The 18301-nt window shown below is 44.6% G+C and overlaps 2 protein-coding genes across 11 annotated transcripts in view; both read right to left on the bottom strand.

Annotated features, from left to right (window-relative positions):
* fgd4a (FYVE, RhoGEF and PH domain containing 4a) overlaps nucleotides 1–2294 on the bottom strand; it is a 101864-nt gene extending 99570 nt beyond the window's left edge. The window contains exon 1 of the mRNA XM_071343892.1: nucleotides 1905–2294. Coding sequence (XP_071199993.1) covers nucleotides 1905–2028 — 124 coding nt within the window. The 5' untranslated portion in view covers nucleotides 2029–2294. The remainder of the gene's footprint in view (nucleotides 1–1904) is intronic.
* A 5399-nt stretch (nucleotides 2295–7693) lies between these two features.
* The window catches only part of LOC139540223 (protein bicaudal D homolog 1-like), a 112586-nt gene continuing 101978 nt past the window's right edge, over nucleotides 7694–18301 (bottom strand). For 2 of the 10 annotated variants that reach the window (XM_071343878.1, XM_071343877.1), the window contains 4 exons: nucleotides 17222–17701; nucleotides 13638–14795; nucleotides 13182–13333; nucleotides 9903–12989 (listed from right to left, as the gene is read on the bottom strand). In XM_071343878.1, the coding sequence (XP_071199979.1) occupies nucleotides 12299–12989; nucleotides 13182–13333; nucleotides 13638–14795; nucleotides 17222–17701 (2481 nt within the window). In that variant the 3' untranslated portion in view covers nucleotides 9903–12298. Of the gene's footprint in view, nucleotides 9012–9902; nucleotides 12990–13181; nucleotides 13334–13637; nucleotides 14796–17221; nucleotides 17702–18301 lie in introns of those variants that run through there. The other 8 variants (XM_071343881.1, XM_071343879.1, XM_071343882.1 and 5 more) reach the window with 8 other exon arrangements.

Genomic DNA, 18301 nt, shown 5'->3' with positions numbered 1-18301 from the left:
ACGGTTGAAAAGGAGGAATAGGGGGAGAGATCGAGGCAGAAAGAGGTGGAAGAGGGTATTAGGGAACAGGGTATTAGATAGGCAACCAACTTTTGTATATGTGCTATGAATTGACATATCAAGTGAAAAGTGGGCATGTTGTTCTGTACTGAAGCAGACAAATATTCTGTCCCTTGAGGCATTGAGGTAATTACACAACAGGTTAGGGCTTGTCTGCAACCTTCCACTTCCTACCTGACTGTTCGGCAGTCTAGTGCAATGCAATCTTCACTATGTAAACACATACTATAGGTGTGTTGGCCATTACATACACAATGGCTCAATAGATCATGTTCACCCAATGACAAAAAAAGGTATGTGAAGCAGTAAGAGACAGATCAGAATGTACTGGGGGGGCGGGGCTGGTCCAACTCAAGGTGTCATAACAAAAAAATGCGACCCCCCCCAAAGTCAAACATATTTTCACATGTCCCTCCCCTTCTATAGTAAAATAAATGTAACACCCTCTCCCCTCATAGAATTAACTCAAAATAATGTTTACGACCACAAAAAAACAATACCTGTAGCGACCCTGTTTAGAAACATGGATATTGACTTTGCCACTTCAGCCTGCTTTTGTGGCACTGTCGACGCAGGGCTAGGGGCCAGAATGTTGAGGCTTCGCCGACCACCACAGACGAGCTCACTCTCCGTGCCTGTTTCATTACACTACGATCAAAGCTGTCTGCAGACAATGATCAGCGAGGAGGAAATCAGATTTTCAACATTTTGATGCCATATTTATAATTATATTAAATATATGCAATGAATTTTCCTACCAACAGATTTCTGTGCCAATGCACCACACAACCAATACACAAAGCATACCAACTTCGGGCACTTCAATATCATGGTTTGTGTTTTCAACTCCAAAATCAATAGGGGAAAAAGGATACCTAGTTAGATGTACAACTGAATGCATTCAACTGAAATGTGTCTTCCGCATTTAACCCCTCTGAATCAGAGAGGTGCGAGGGGCTGCCTTAATCAACATCCACGTCATCGGCGCCCAGGGAACAGTGGTTAATAAAGGAAGAGAAACGTAGCCTCCAGAGAGATAGAGATATGCAGGTGGCATGACACTGACTTTAACTTCTTTATGTCAGATGGCTACTGCGTCTACTGTACAGAAATAGACATACAGAAGATGTCATACATGTTCTATCCAAATACTTTGTAGAACGATAAGCATGATATTGTTAGATTATAGGAGTAATTCTGGTAGACCTGAAACAGTCTTCCTCACTTCAGGTTCAACTGTCGGAGTCAGTTGGTGCGCCGGTGTACACTGCCTTCGTATCATAGGCCAGCAGCAGCTAAAGCTTAATAATAGCCACACCAAACCTTCAGAAACGTTTCTAAACTTTATTAGGGTAATATCAAAAGTAAGTCAAGCCATTAAGTCAAGCCATAGGGAAAACTAGCAGGGAAAAACACAGTACCCTCCCCTATGCCCCTCAAAAACCCCAAAACCCTCCCTGCTGAGAGAGAAAAAAAAAGAATGACAACCCTCCCCTATTTTGAACAACCCCTCCCCCCCAGTAAATTTCGATCTGTCCCTAAATACAACTAACAAGATATGATTGTTACAGTAGTCAGGACTGTGAAACCAGGCAACACAATCTATTTTAGTTGCTATGTGCACATGCACAACAGTAAAAAGTGATCACCATGGAATAGCCATTATAGGAGACCTCACCACAGTATCAGGACAATATTATAGTGTTATATACACATTATTACATGTTACACAAAATATTACAATCCACACTGTCTGCACCCAAACCTAAGGCCTGAGTTTTTGTCCCCTTGCGTGACAGCCTTTACACCACCTACGCGCTGCCACCGGTTCGGTAGTCACTCACCTGAAATCGCTGGGCTCCATTTCTTGGGCTCCATGTCCGACTTGTCTAAAGTTCGGGACTTCCTCCGGAATGCGACCCGTCTGAAGTCGTCCATACCCTTATCCTCCGATGACCTTTCCAACATCGAAAAGATTCACAGAGCGAGCAGCTCTTTCGGTAACATTAATCACGCATTCAAATGTGCAACTGACAGTCAACATATTACAGAAAAATTCCATTCCATGTCAAAGAACTCCTAAATCCTATTTATCATTCATGGCTAAATGAAACAAAAAAACGTTTTGAAAAGTCACGTGGCAGGTTTATTTTCCCGGATACGTGCCACAATAAATGCTACTGTTAACCCAGGTCCAAATTTATTGAGCGATGCGTGCGCTCTGCTCTGCCTTTCTGGGTCAACATCATCATCCGGTCCGCTTATCTCTTATCCCTCTCTGTACAATCACCTTGGAGTTGGAGCAATTGTTTCAAACCCCGCCCTGTTTCACTGTTGCTCTCATTGGAGGAACCATCTCTCCCCCATACCCTTTAGAAAGGGAACCAGAATAATGTCACTTAAAAGGGATCAATATTGCAATATGAAAATATTGTAGCTTTGGGCGGGTATTTAAAAAATGGAGCACAGAACCTGGAAGGTGTTTTGCATACAATCTACTGTATAATGAAGACGGGCAGGGTTGTGTTACTGATTGTAGCCTAATAAACAGCCATAATGACAGGGTGACATTTTCAAAGACATGCAAACTGTTATGAGAAGGAGGTTATCATTATCATAATTGAGAAAAAAAAAGACTCAGCGAAGCACAAACGTCCCATTTCAGTCCAAGACAGTTGTTTTATTTTCTATTGAAACAGATGTTACACTGTTTTAAGCGCAGTAAGAAATATTAACAAGACAACCCAATACAGTATATTGCTGTCTTTCTGTCCCTTTTTCTTAATTGATTAGGGTTTCTAAACCTCAGTTAAGATTCCAGGGCACTCCATCAGGGGCGTAGGAGCGACTGACATTGGGGGGGACACATTTTGCTATAGGGGCATGCCCTCGTAATTATTATTTTTTTTTTTTAAATGCTCACTTCTAGTAACTTTTGAAAGATCTTAACTTAGAAATGGGCAAATTTACAAGGCCAAGGGGGGTCTTGCAGAGAGCACTTACTCTGGTACAGTCCAACCAGTCATAGTACAGTCCAACCAGTCATGGCCATGGCCATTCATACTGTACTGAATACCGGTGTGACTGTTAAATTAAACAATCATTTTGTACTCTTTCTCGGCTACTGTATGATTCATTTCCTAGTATTTTTCTCACTTCCCCTATGTCAGGTTGTTACTACTGCTGCTCTACATACTGTATGGTTTGAAACTTAATGTAATATGTTCAACTTATAATACAGTTATTATACTGTAATAATAACCAGCATAATACAAAAAAAAGGTTGGCGTGAAAGGTCAAACTTAAATGAATCAATCTCCACTCTACACAATTATCAAAAATAAAACATCATCACGGCTGCCTCTCACCTGCATAAAGTTAACACATGCAATACACCCTCTAGACTTAAGATGCTATCATTTCATCAATCATATAAGATAATTGAGATTCATTCACACTATGACAGATCATCAATCTAGAAGCTCTACTGGCTTGGAGAGGAACTTCACACTATCTTACCTGTTGGTTTGTTGCCTCTCCTTCTCTTTCCCTCTCTGCCTGTCTGTCTGTCCATGGCTGTCACTCTCCTGCTATGATCATAATAGCACCATACAATGTCTTAAGATATGGAACACTCCTTTATGACCCATAATCACTGTGATGAAGTTAAAGACAACTAAGCTGAAACAACTCAAATTTGCCAGCTATTTTTCCAGGGGTGGTGTGCGTGCAGTTACCAAGAACTTTACTTACAGTCCTTTGCTCTCCTTTGAACAAAACTATTTTTTCTCTCTTCTTGATTGCTGGCACATTGCTAACGTGCTGACCCTATCATGAAGACTAAGACAGTGATTGTGCAAGTAATTCTGTAGCTAGCAAGTATTCTTGGCTTCACGTTCCAAGCAGCGGATGCCTTTTAAAAAGAAAAGTTCCTCAACTTTGTTTGGGGGGGGGCATGTTACCGGCTTCTAACACTGCCCTCTGTATCACAATCTTCCACTGATAAAGTTAACCTGTGCAGAGAGCCAAGGCAGTAGGGTAAATGTTTCTCCATAGATTGACACCAGTCGTACACTAGACTAGCTTTGGACCTCACACATCTTTTTCATACTCTACTGTTCCACCGAAGGTTTTAGAATAAAAACAAGTGATTCCACAAACATAGACAGAAATTAAATCAATGTAAACATGTATACAGTACAGAAGTAGCATACCCATTCTCCACTGTGATTTAACATGCTTTCACCTGTACTTATTGTGTGGATTCTAAGGGTGATTGTCCTTTATGGCTACTATACACAGCTTACCAGAATACCAGAATCCACCCATATGTTGTGATTCAATTAATGTAGAACTGAAAGAAAAATCTGTCTCAATGCCTCTGGCTCACATCCATAAGTAACTAGATGTTCAGATTGCCCCTCAATAAACCTGATTAGTCAAACATAAGACATAATCATTAATTGATTTAAAAGAGAGAGAGAGAGAGAGATAATGTGAATCAGGTAAATGAATCATGCAGCATTAGGTAGATAACATCATCAACATGATCAGACAGTTTGGTTCTAGGCTCACCTTGAATTAATGTTCCAACAAAGGAAAGAAATGTCTGTTTCGCCAGATCACCAAACCTCAATGCAAATTGATCTGAAGGTGTAGGGATGACTCACAAAATACACCCGATATCCTGGAAGCCTTTGGGATTTATCCCTGTTTTCATTCAGCTGGTTAGTGTGATGTTATTACATCCGGCAGAGTATAGATATTTATGGCTCTGTTAACAGGAAGAGAGATGCCTGGACAGAGATCTCACCACAGTCATTGGATCTGACAGAGCATCCAACCAAATATAAACAAAGTCATGTCCAGTGTTATTGCTTCAGTGGATAGTCCTAATTGTTCTTGTACAGAAGGATGTTTGGAGTAGTTAACCTTTTGTTTGAACCGATTTAGTCCATAACCCCGTTAAAATGCCCCAGCATGCGATTTGATTACTGTCATTTATTTTGGGTTAGACAGAGTGAAACAAGCGATCCCTTATACATAAACAACATGAAGCTTAAGACGAGCCAATTCGAATGTCCTTCGACAGAAACATGGTACTACTGGGGCAATGTGTTATCTGAACTGTGTAAAAACTAAACCGAGGGGTGTCATGTCACACATGTCATGGTCAAGTCAAGTCAACCTGTGCAATTCAAAAGGCCACATCCAGGCCTACAGACCTAGACCTCACTTCCTCATCTCCTACCTTAGTCTCGAGTCTCTATGTCAAGTACGATCTCAACTACATGACAAACATAACCAATCACCTCAGCAGAAACAGCAGTAAAAAATAAATAAACTTAAGTAAAAAATATAATCTTTATGCCTTGCAAAGAAGTTGTATAAAAACAAGCATCTTAAGTGTAGTTACGTTAGATTGGTCGTTGAAATCAAAAACGCCCATCTCATCAAACATTATCCTTGTAACGCAATATCACTTCCATTCAATTAGTCTTTCCGCATTGATGTCAAATTCAATGTGTACTTTAACATGACCATGTAGAAAAGACAGAACCACTTACACATGTAGAGATTATGCTTACAAACAGATGCTTTTACATCTTATATTCTGTCTAGTCTGTTAGGCAAGTTCGTAAGCCTTTCACGTCACCAAAAGGAAACGTTGTTATTGACGGAACATTTTTGGCTACACTTGTAGGATATAGACCATCCAAAACCTTGTTATATTCAATTGGGAAAGAGGTTTTTGTTCTATCGATTTTTTCTTTTTTTAAAGATTGCAATAAGGACATAACAGCCATAGTTTAATAATGTGAGCTAAATCAATCCTCATTATTTAAGTCCAAGTACCACAGCAATAATACACATCTTGAATTCCATTTTCAAAGAATGACCAACAAACAATCAGATGATATCACATGCAAATTCAAATGAATAAATGGATGAACAAACACAAATCAATAAATAACCAGGTAAATAGATAAGTCAGCTAAATAGATAATAAATAATCATATACAGTGGGGAGAACAAGTATTTGATACACTGCCGATTTTGCAGGTTTTCCTACTTACAAAGCATGTAGAGGTCTGTAATTTTTATCATAGGTACACTTCAACTGTGAGAGACGGAATCTAAAACAAAAATCCAGAAAATCACATTGTATGATTTTTAAATAATTAATTTGCATTTTATTGCATGACATAAGTATTTGATCACCTACCAACCAGTAAGAATTCCGGCTCTCACAGACCTGTTAGTTTTTCTTTAAGAAGCCCTCCTGTTCTCCACTCATTACCTGTATTAACTGCACCTGTTTGAACTCGTTACCTGTATAAAAGACACCTGTCCACACACTCAATCAAACAGATTCCAACCTCTCCACAATGGCCAAGACCAGAGAGCTGTGTAAGGACATCAGGGATAAAATTGTAGACCTGCACAAGGCTGGGATGGGCTACAGGACAATAGGCAAGCAGCTTGGTGAGAAGGAAACAACTGTTGGCGCAATTATTAGAAAATGGAAGAAGTTCAAGATGACGGTCAATCACCCTCGGTCTGGGGCTCCATGCAAGATTTCACCTCGTGGGGCATCAATGATCATGAGGAAGGTGAGGGATCAGCCCAGAACTACACGGCAGGACCTGGTCAATGACCTGAAGAGAGCTGGGACCACAGTCTCAAAGAAAACCATTAGTAACACACTACGCCGTCATGGATTAAAATCCTGCAGCGCACGCAAGGTCCCCCTGCTTAAGCCAGTGCATGTCCAGGCCTGTCTGAAGTTTGCCAATGACCATCTGGATGATCCAGAGGAGGAATGGGAGAAGGTCATGTGGTCTGATGAGACAAAAATAGAGCTTTTTGGTCTAACTCCACTCGCCGTGTTTGGAGGAAGAAGAAGTATGAGTACAACCCCAAGAACACCATCCCAACCGTGAAGCATGGAGGTGGAAACATCATTCTTTGGGGATGCTTTTCTGCAAAGGGGACAGGACGACTGCACCGTATTGAGGGGAGGATGGATGGGGCCATGTATCGCGAGATCTTGGCCAACAACCTCCTTCCCTCAGTAAGAGCATTGAAGATGGGTCGTGGCTGGGTCTTCCAGCATGACAACGACACAAAGCACACAGCCATGGCAACTAAGGAGTGGCTCCGTAAGAAGCATCTCAAGGTCCTGGAGTGGCCTAGCCAGTCTCCAGACCTGAACCCAATAGAAAATCTTTGGAGGGAGCTGAAACTCCGTATTGCCCAGCGACAGCCCCGAAACCTGAAGGATCTGGAGAAGATCTGTAGGGAGGAGTGGGCCAAAATCCCTGCTGCAGTGTGTGCAAACCTAGTCAAGAACTACAGGAAACGTATGATCTCTGTAATTGCAAACAAAGGTTTCTGTACCAAATATTAAGTTCTGCTTTTCTGATGTATCAAATACTTATGTCATGCAATAAAATGCAAATTAATTACTTAAAAATCATACAATGTGATTTTCTGGATTTTTGTTTTAGATTCCGTCTCTCATAGTTGAAGTGTACCTATGATAAAAATTACAGACCTCTACATGCTTTGTAAGTAGGAAAACCTGCAAAATCGGCAGTGTATCAAATACTTGTTCTCCCCACTGTAGATACAGGACATTGTTTAAGTCAATTTGTCACTCTGGTGTTTGCACTGCTGTCCGGTCCTCCAGTCTCTCTCGTGGACAGGATGTGATGTTATTCCAGCCCAGCCAATGAGGAGTAGTGCATCCCGAACTTGCTCTGTACCCTCACCAACCGGGAGAAAGTGTGGTCTGTGGAGGAGGGGCTTGCTGAGGGGACACAAAGACTAGGCACCAGGATGGGGTGCCAAGTTGAGGGAGATGGGAGACAGGTGTCCTTAGTTCTGTGTGCGTCCGTGAGGGCCGGGTCCATGGGTGTGGGTGCTCGAGTCCTAGGGGCCTTGGGGGTGAGGCTGCTGGGCCATTGAGGGGAACCTGCTGGAGAAGGGTGGTGTATGGTCCTCCTGGAGGGCCGTCACAATGTTAGGACTCGGACTGCAAGGAAGACGGGAGGGAGAAGAGAAAAGAGCAAGAGAGGAGTGGAGAACAGGGAAAAAAGTAAAAAGGACATGTATGCCACTGGTGCTATAAAGTGCTCAGAAATTAACAAAGAAACAAATGGGAGGGACAAAACTGTTCCCAAAAACAACAGAGATGGAAATTGTTCAAATTTCAGGAGAGGGGAAGCACATTCAAATATTTTGGGAGGAGAGTTTAAACAACACTATGACCAAGAGAAGGAATAGTAGACAGGACATCAGTTACCTATTTGCCTGTAGGGATGATTCAGAGGCAATGAGATCTACTTTATGGGTGGGTTGTAGGGGGCTGGTTGGGGATTGTAGTGAGATGAACTGAGTTAGTTCTGTAGGAAATTGATCAAAGTAGAAGTAGATGATCTGCATTAAGTAGATGAAGCAGAGTATTACTGGTGACAAAGGTTTCATGCCAAACCAATGCATGTGCTAACACTAATTATAGCCCTTATCCTAAACAATACAGTTTCCGTGTAGCTGTGTCATAAATACCAACGCCTCACCCTTTTACTCTATGTGCTGTGAGTCAGAGTTAAAATACACAAGTCTTCACGCCTTAATGAGTTTCTTAAGCTCAGGCTTCTGTGTGTGTGACTAGATGCCTGTTATGTAATGTGTCTGATAAAACAAGTACAGTATAGTAGTGTGAGTATGAATTAATATCTGTGGCTTAAGAACCAGCCGTGCGGAGCATGCTGTGTGTATCCTGCAGGCCCAAGTCACAAGGAGTGTGAGAAGTGGAAAGAGACAGGAGGAGACGTAGAGCTCAGGCCTCTAGGACGTTACCTGCGGACTAGGGAGACTCTCCTTAGTTGTGGGGAGAGTGGCGATACTGAGGCAGAGGAAGCAGGCTGCTGACAATCTACAAGAAACTGATAAATTAGACAGATATACAGAGTGGTGACAGTCAGGGTTAGTGGGTCAGACAAAGACATGGGTGCACAAGACAGGAGGAAAGACCTGTCAGGGACAGAGAGACACACTGGCCTCATCATGTAATAACTCAACATGTCCGAGGAGAGGATGTCAGTTGTGAAACCTTTTGCTCTTTCGGAGTATAACATTAGAGCATAATGGCATTGTAGTAATTATGCTTTTAGTAGTCATGCTTGTAATCACTTTCATTTTACTGGAATATCACATTCTGTAAGTTAATATCTTACTGTAATACAGTTCATTTGAGTTAATACAATCTACGCACTCTTAAGTTTTTTCTTATGATTTATTTGCCTAGAAAGTAAATGATAAATGCTTTCTACAGTCTGACATACCACATTAGTTAATATTGTGTGAGAGAAGTTGTTTATGTTTCTATGAGAGAGAGAGAGAGAGAGAGAGAGAGAGAGAGAGAGAGAGAGAGAGAGAGAGAGAGAGAGAGAGAGAGAGAGAGAGAGAGAGAGAGAGAGAGAGAGAGAGAGAGAGAGAGAGAGAGAGAGAGAGAGAGAGAGACAGAGGGAGAAAGAGAGCTCTCTGTTCATATTCCAAGGCCAATAAAGTACTTGTGTATCACTGAAAGACTGCTCGTTATTCAAAACCATCCTCATCTGACCCAACCTACAAGGCATTCCTCTGTCCAGCCTTCCAGGAGGAAGGAAAAACACAGACACACATAGAACATTTACACACAGTTTCAAATCCAGTACTGTATTTTTCTGTGCTGCACCAAAAAGAGACATACAAACAAACAAAAACCTAATGGCGACTGTCACACTGAGCAATTAACTGCTGCTCATGTAAGCCTATGGGCTAAAAACGAAGCAGCATTTTTAGATCAGATAAGTGATAATGTCATACACAATTGTAACACATTAATGAATGAATGACCCTGCAGTCTTGGGTTTCTATTTTATAGAGTCAAAGTGCAACCCATGTTATCCTATAGGGATTGGACCTGAATGTACATGGACATTCTTCACCTCAGATTGTGTCTATAAAAACATTTGACCACTGTAGGAGCCAAAAGCTAATAACCACAGAGAGGTCAGTGTAATTTAACTTGTTATCCAAGGTAGGGACATGAGGGCCAAACAGCATTTGACAGGAATGACTCATTGGGAATTCTTAAGACACTGCCATCTGCTGGCACTACATGGCATGTGCATAGGGTTGCTTTGAACTGCTTTTATTTTCAGGGTGTTATTTCCAGGGTGTTATTTTCAGGGTGTTATTTTCAGGGTGATATTTTCAGGGTGATATTTTCAGGGTGCATTATCAGCGTGGTAGGTCTGGGTAGGTGGTTAGAGTGTCACAGAGAGGAGGTCACACTGGTTTCCATGCTGCTCTGAATGGTATATCTGCATATAAACCATGTATATACTTCCTCTTGGATCTGACTGATCAAAGTCACATGCATGCCACAACAAAAAGCTATCAACATTGACAGAAAAAGCATCATAGATCAATCAGTCAGTTTCTCTCTCCCCCCCCACACACACACACTTGGTTTTCTATATTAATAATAGACTCTAAGGACACAATGAAGTCAAGCTATAGTATGCTGTACATATTATAGTGTAGAGAAGGGGCAATTGATTGTGGCACTGAATAGGGCTGTAGACTTGTGGAAGGGACTTCTGTCAAATGCTTTTTGCTCCAGATTTGATGACAATTCAAGATTCATGTTATTATCATGGCTTGAACATGTTAATCAAACTAGAATGATTCCTTAAAATCATAGACGTGGTAAAGGAGTCAATGTTGACCAGATTGGCCCACATTCAACAAATCTGATTTAACAAAGTGGATATTCGTCAAATCCGTCATGATTTATGTATTGTAACAGCCCACAATGTGGTTACTTAAGTCCAATTTGGATATATTTGGATATATCTGCATAACATGTAGAAGTTGTCCCTCTTCAGGTTTAGAAGAAGTGACTGCTAAATGCTAACTCCCGTTTGTAAGAGCTAGTAGCATACATGTAGCTATCATACAGAAATCGTTGATGGCAGTCAACGCTGTTTTTAACTGTAACGCAGTTGATTGGTAACGATGACATGTGTTGGGGTTGACATCCATACAAACATTATACTCAGATTTTTACCTCAACATAGTGTGAAATACAATGAGGAGAACCTCTGGATCTTTCCCCACGCGTTTCCCATGGCAATTCCATTGTTTTGGTCACGTTCCATTGACCTCTTTACCGCATCTATTTTGATGACCTGAATTATAATATGATTTGCAGAGTCATCAAAATTGTTTCATTTATAGACTGTGTCAGAGAGGTACTGTAAGGCAGCCTACATAGTAAAGAAGCCTATCGTAGAGAAATAGATACGGTGCCTTTCTCTGCTATACAGGCAAAGATTCCCTGAGATTTCAACAAGGTGTTATATTTTCTGTGCCAAACATTCATAGGGATAGATAGACCAGAGATGAGCAACTTTGATGGGGGCGGGGGCCCGAGTTGCTTGCGGGTCTGCATTGCCCATCCCTGGTATAGACTGAGGAATTCCAATGGATATTAGTGTCTGTGTGTCAACTGTGTCAATCATCCACTGGGTGGCGCCCAATGAGACCCACAGAACAGAGTCACAGTGTAGCTCTGTGCACAGTTTATGGATGGTTGGAAAAAGCAATGCGTATATTGACGACAAACAGACTTTGATTATACAAAGTGAATAATTAACATAGGCAATGACAACAACAGGGGAATTCAATTGCCTAACAATGGAAAATAGTGGACAATAATTAGGTTGTATGATATGAGGACTAGGCTACAGCACTTCACTTCTACTCTAAAAGCTTACAGTTTATGTGCCAAGAGAGGAAATAAAAACTTCCGTTATACGGAATTAAATATCTCCAAAATGTAGAAGTATCCTTCACTCCATCTTAGCTCATTATGCATAACAGATCCTCAGAAAAGTTACTAAAACTCAACTTTATTTGTCATAAAAATGTCACATTCACTGGTATATTTCTAACATATATTTCATTTCTTCCCTAAATCCCTTCATTTACAGAAATGAGCCCAAAACTATAAACAGACTTGAGTATTGTCTGCAGATGGAACAAGCTGTGTTGAGCTCCTTCTCATAGCCAATTCCTGAGAAGAATGTCACAGTACTGCATAGTCATAGGTCAAGCCAGACACTGGAAACAGGAAACCAGTCTGTCCTCCTCTCTGTGTCCCACCCACCCACTTGGACTAGGGCTAGGGCATCTTGGAACTGTAGGCGTGAGGGACTGGGTTGCTGGGAGATGTGACCAGAGCAGAGGGGCGAGGAGCGTCTTTTTGGGTACGAGTTCTCACCGACCCCGGCGACAAGTGTTGCCAAGTCTTGGGAATGGGTGAGCGGTAGGGAGACACGGGGGCGGAGCTAGGAGAGTGCGGACTGGAGTCTCGACTGTTAACGAGTCGACAGCACTCTAAACTCAGCGACTCTGGGTCAATGATGAAGGTCTGAGTGCCCAGGGACCACTGGGGGTGACCCAGGGGAGGCAGAGAGGAGACCAGGGATGAGGTCTGGGAAGTGCCTCCGTCTGAGGCCGACCAGGGATTGGAGGACTGGGGCAGCTCCAGGGAGGGAGGGCTGCAGAGGGTCAGGGAGGTGTTGAAGGTGTGGGAGCAGGTGGAAGAAGGGCTGTGTATCATGGTGGGGCTGGGGGGAGCTGTGAGGGCGGCTCGTCGACTTACTTTGTGCGGGCTGCTCTTGATCTTGGGCACCTTGGCGCCGCGGCCCCGGGTCTGCTCGTGGTCAAACTCCAGGTCCTCCAGGCGTTGGGTCAGGGCCAGCTTCTGTTGGATGGCCATCCGGAGCAGGGAGTTCAGGGTCTTCTTCTCATCCTCCGCCGCAGACAGCTGTCTCTGCATCTCATCCAGCTGAGTCACATACTCATCACACCTAGGAGAGAGAGAGAGAGAGAGAGAGAGAGAGAGAGAGAGAGAGAGAGAGAGAGAGGGACACAACACTTGTGTAAGCCGGGGACTACACTCTCAAACAGTGAGATTTACCAGAGGTCCAACTCATCGTCTTTGCACAGTCTTACACATCGGTGTTGTAATTGGCTGCATGAGATCCCAGAATGCCACTCACCTGGTGGCGAACATGGCCCTGAGAGAGGAGAAGGTGGCGGCGTCCTCCTTCAGAGCCTTCAGCTCGTTCCTCAGCTTCATCATGGTCTCTGTCACCATGCACTTCTCATTCTCATACTTGCTCTTTAGATTAGCCAGCGCCCCCTCTGCAGTCTGGAATAGAGAGTGGGGTTAGGGTTAATTGTGTAGTTACTTTCATGTTATCAGATTATAAACAGTGTATATTAGCCACTTTATATCTCCAACAAAAAAAAGGGCAAATGTAATGCACTTTGCAAAGGAAAACTGATCAAACCTGTTGGATAATGCTGAGAACAGTGTGATGACTTTCCCAGGTACTCAGCCCTAGCCTAGTCCCAGATCTGTTTGTGCTGTCGCCAAACTCCTACGGTCATTGGCGAGACAGCACAAACAAATCTGGAACTAGGCTAGGTACTCAGTTCTCTGCTCTTCTCACCTGTTTGTTGGCTTTGAGCACCAGCCTGAGCGTGGCAATCTGCTCCCTCTTGGTGCTGAGGAGGGACTTGAGCTTGAGGATCTCCTCCATGCAGGCCTCCTTGTCCTTGTCGAACAAGGGGGCCAGCTCCCGGGCGGCTGCCCTCTGTCGAGACAGCTGGAGGGAGCGGTCCACGGCCCTCTGCAGGTGTTTGATCTGGTCCCTGATGATGGCGTTCAGGTTGTAGATGTTCATCGGCTCCTTACGCAGGTCTCCGCACGCCTCGGGAGGGACGGAAGAGGAGGAGGGAGAGCCGTTGGAGCTGTTGATGACCGGGGAGCCAATGGGGCTGCGGGTGGGGTTCCCCTGACTGCCTGGTGCTGGGGACTCCCTCCCTGTTGCCCCGTTGTCCCCACTGGGGGGGTCTTTGGAGGGCGAGTCCATGGGGCTCCGGGGGGCCTCTGAGAGCACGGCGTTCACGGCGGCGAGGCGTCTAGCCAGGCGGGGGGAGAGTAGTGCCCGGGGGTCCTCGGAGCCCTTGAGGCTGCCGCTGCGGGTGTTACGGCTCTGGCGGTAGTAGTCCAGCATGACGCGGTTGGGCGTCTCATTGTTGCAGAGACACACGTGGTGGTAGAGCTGGGCCAGCTCCTCGCTGAATGTCACCAGCTCATCCTGCGCCGTGTTCAGCATGCCGTGGCTCTCCGTGGCCACGCCCGTCGCCGTCTGTAGTTCCGCCTCCAAATGCGCCACCTTATCGCGGGCCTCGCGGCAGCTCTGCTCCAGCCGGTTGACCTGCTCGTCCAGAGCTTGGACCTTCCCATCGCTGCTGCTCCACTCCTTCCCCTGGCCCTCCACACAATGGTTAGATTTCTCCTTCAGAGCTTTTAGCTCCGCCTTTAGGTCGATCACCTCGGTTACCGCCACCTTGTACTTACACTCCAGAATCTCCATCCCGTGGATGTTCACCACGTAGTCGTGGCGACCGGGCAACCCGTCGTGCGTCTTGGACTCCTGGGCGTCGGCCATCTCCTTGTCACTGTGGAGGCGCTTCATAGCGTTGACGCGCTCGGTTAGGCGGTGGACACACTCGTGCTGCTCGGTCAGGGCACCCTGCGTGTGCTGCAGCTGGGTTTGGGCCTCTTGCAGGTTCATCAGGAGGCTGGACTTCTCACGCTCCACCTAGAGGACAGGAAGGACATACTGCAGGGTGAGGACCACACCAGCATTACCACAGACACAAAGTTCTGAGGTTCACTTAACAGTGCGCTTCACTAAGTTCAGGAACAGTACGGTCAACTAAAAACTCACAACACTGAATGATAGTGTATAAACGGTCAGGTCCAGTATACTGAAAGAGAGTCGCGGAAATACTGATGTCATTGCACTTCCTAGGTAAAGTACAAGGCTGTTGAAGCATATGGCAGTGAAGTATCACGGCTTGCTTGTCACAAATTAAGCACAACCCCCCTGCATGAGATTCCAGTAATTGAACTCAAGTGCTGTTTAATGTCTTTTTGGTCAGAGGGAGTGTGTCAGTCATCCGGTCCACCCGGTGCTGAGGCTTTGAAACCTTATTGATCCCCAATGGGAGGAGGCCCAGGGAAACACATGTCAATGGGTTCAGCAGTACAGTACCTACTAGCTAGTCCAATAAATAACCCTGTCGGACTATTGTGTGTGTGTGTAGGATGTACACTCTACAGACAGAGATAAAGAGAAATCACAACACAGGCAAAGCACAATCTGTAAATCGATTCATAGAATTTATCCATTGATCTGTAGCATTCATGGCATCAGCCATCAGATCTTTCATTTTTCACCCATAGACTGTACAGTAGACTAAAACACATGCATCTCAGTGGATATTGTAAGGAATAAATCCAAACCACTTTTATGCCATACTTTTATGACAAATGTTTATATTGTATTTTATATGTCTGCTATCTGAGATAAATTGAGTAAATCTAATGTAATGCTTGATGGAAACAGATCTAAATTACAACACAGTGAGGATGACAAATTAAAACCGCCCTCTCCTGAAAGCAATTAAGAGCCTGGTGTTGTTTACAGCGACTTAATGGAACCTTGATTAATCCAAGAGGGGAAATCCATTTGAAGACCAATTCAAACCTCTAGTGATACATGTTGTATCCACAAATCATTCATTTCCCCATTGACCTCAGCAAGAGAAACAAGTGTGGACTTTGGCATAGATTCATAGTGTCTAGAACTCTATAGCAGGGATGCAACACCATTCTTCCACAAGAAATTCCATCATTTAGTGTTTTGTTGATGGTGGTGGAAAACGCTGTCTGACGCGCCGCTCCAGAGTCTCCCATAAGTGTTCAACTGGGTTGAGATATGTTAACTGAGAGGCACACGAGCACGCACGCACGCACGCACGCACACACACACACGCACGCACACACACGCTCCTTTGAGACCCCTCTTTCAAAGTCACCGAGATCTCTTCTTCTAGCCATGGTAGCCTAAATAATGGACAACTGGGCATTTTTCTACATGACCCTAAGCATGATGGGATGTTCATTGCTTTATTAACCACACCTGTATGGAAGCACCTGCTTTCAATCTACCTTGTATCTCTCATTTACTCAAGTGTTTCCTTTATTTTGGCAGTTACCTGTATGTACTGTATGTACAGTATGTGTGTGTTGTCCTGTGTATCCTCCCTGTGCATATGTGTGTTGTCCCTCTGTGTTCTCTCCTTTCCCTGTGAGGGACTCTGTAAGGAGCGTAGTAGTACTGCTCTGTCCCAGCAGCCCGTCTTTCTCCCTCTGCCTTCCACTCTCCTCAGGATCCGCTGCCCTGCACTGTCTGACACTAATCGCCCTGACAGGCCTCCCCATGGTAGACGCCGTACACTCCTCCACGCCACCGCTCTACTCTCCCCTGTCTGCCAACATCCCTACATGTCCTCAAAATCTGCCAAATGAGCCCCAATGGCCTTCTTGAGTTGGAAGTCTTCAGAAAGACCAAAACAGCTCTGAAACTAGTCATTGGTAAATCATACGGAGCGTGGTCACAGACTTATGGTCTGCTAGATAATAAAATATGGACGACATCTGACAGGCTTTTTTTGTTGTTGTCTTGTTCTCAAAATGTCACAACCTTGTGATTGGTTGGCTGCTGCCTGCAGTAGTGTGATGAAAGAGGCAGGTTGTTCGGTTGTCTAATCTGAAGGCTGACACTCCCATTCCCTAATGAAATGTGCTACGGACAGAGGGGGTCGATAACTATGCCTAGGTGTGCAGGCCAAATCGCTGGTTTTGTCTCTCTAAGTAAACCACATTGATTTGCTCAGAGCAAATGAGGAAGGTGGTCAGATGGAAGAGATTAAAAGACTCCCTGGTAACAACAAAGACCTAGGTACAACCTCCCAAGGACATTCACGTAGTGTCACAACAATCACTCAGCCTGGTGCACGATCTGCTTGGGCTGTCTGGCCAACTCCTATGGTCATTTTTACCTGACAACGACCATAAGAGGTGGCAAGACAGCACAAACAGATCTGGGACCAGGCTAACAATCACTCAGACATAGTAGTGAGAAGAACCCACTATGTTTCAGCTAGACTAGAGACCCACCTGAAGGAGCTGCTGTTTGAGTTTCTGTATCTCAGACAGGTTGAGCTCGCTGAAGAGGTCTGACACAGGACCGTGCAGCCCTTCCCCCTTCCTGGGCAGCCGGTAGTCGCCGTTCACCTTAACCAGTCCCAGGTGGCCGTTACAGTCGCTGTTGCTATCCTCATTCCCATTGTTGCCATTGGGCATGGCTGTACCATTACTACCGACCTCTTCTGTGGCGAACTTGAGCCCGTCGACCGTGGCGGTGAGAGCCAGGTGGGCTCCGGCCCCGTATACACTGTCGCTGAGGGTGATGTGGTGGGCCAGCTCCTTCCTCAGGCTGTTCTTCTGCTCCCTCTCGATCTTCAGGGCATCCAGGGCCTCCTCTAGCTGGGACTGAGAGATGTCCTTCAGACGCAGAGCGTCCTCCAGCTGGCTGTTCAGCAGCACCGTCTCCTCCTCCAGAACCTTGATCTCATGCTTCAGACCCTCATACTCCACCTGGGGGAGAGGGGGAGCAGGGGACAGACAGAGGACAGGAGGAAAAGGGACACACAGGTAGAGAACACACAGACAGAAAGGACACAGATAGAGAACACACAGACAGAAAGGACACAGATAGATGACACACAGAGAGAAAGGACACAGATAGATGACACACAGACAGAAATGACACAGATGGATGATACACAGAGAGAATGGACACAGATAGATGACACACAGAGAGAAAGGACAGACAGATGACACACAGACAGAAAGGACACAGATGGATGACACACAGACAGAAAGGACACAGATAGATGACACACAGAGAGAAAGGATACAGATGGATGACACACAGACAGAAATGACAGATGGATGACAGGGATTATAAGTCATATACATTGTTAGTAGTTTTAAAGCCACAGTCAGCAGATCAAACACTAACCAATCGTTATCCCCACCCCCGTTTCAGTAAAAAGCTGAGGAATATGTAACCACTCTCAAATTCATAGCCAGAGCTATGGATGCAATGACTGACCATCCATGATATCAACATTACAGTTTTATCTATGTTTTGAGGCTATATAGTGTTTGTTTTTATTTACTTTGTTAACAGAC

This window comes from Salvelinus alpinus, chromosome 15 (assembly GCF_045679555.1).
Source record: "Salvelinus alpinus chromosome 15, SLU_Salpinus.1, whole genome shotgun sequence".
In the NCBI taxonomy this organism is placed as follows: domain Eukaryota; kingdom Metazoa; phylum Chordata; class Actinopteri; order Salmoniformes; family Salmonidae; genus Salvelinus; species Salvelinus alpinus.
The sequence above is the reverse complement of the archived record's forward strand: the minus strand, read 5'-3'. Positions and strand labels throughout refer to the sequence as shown.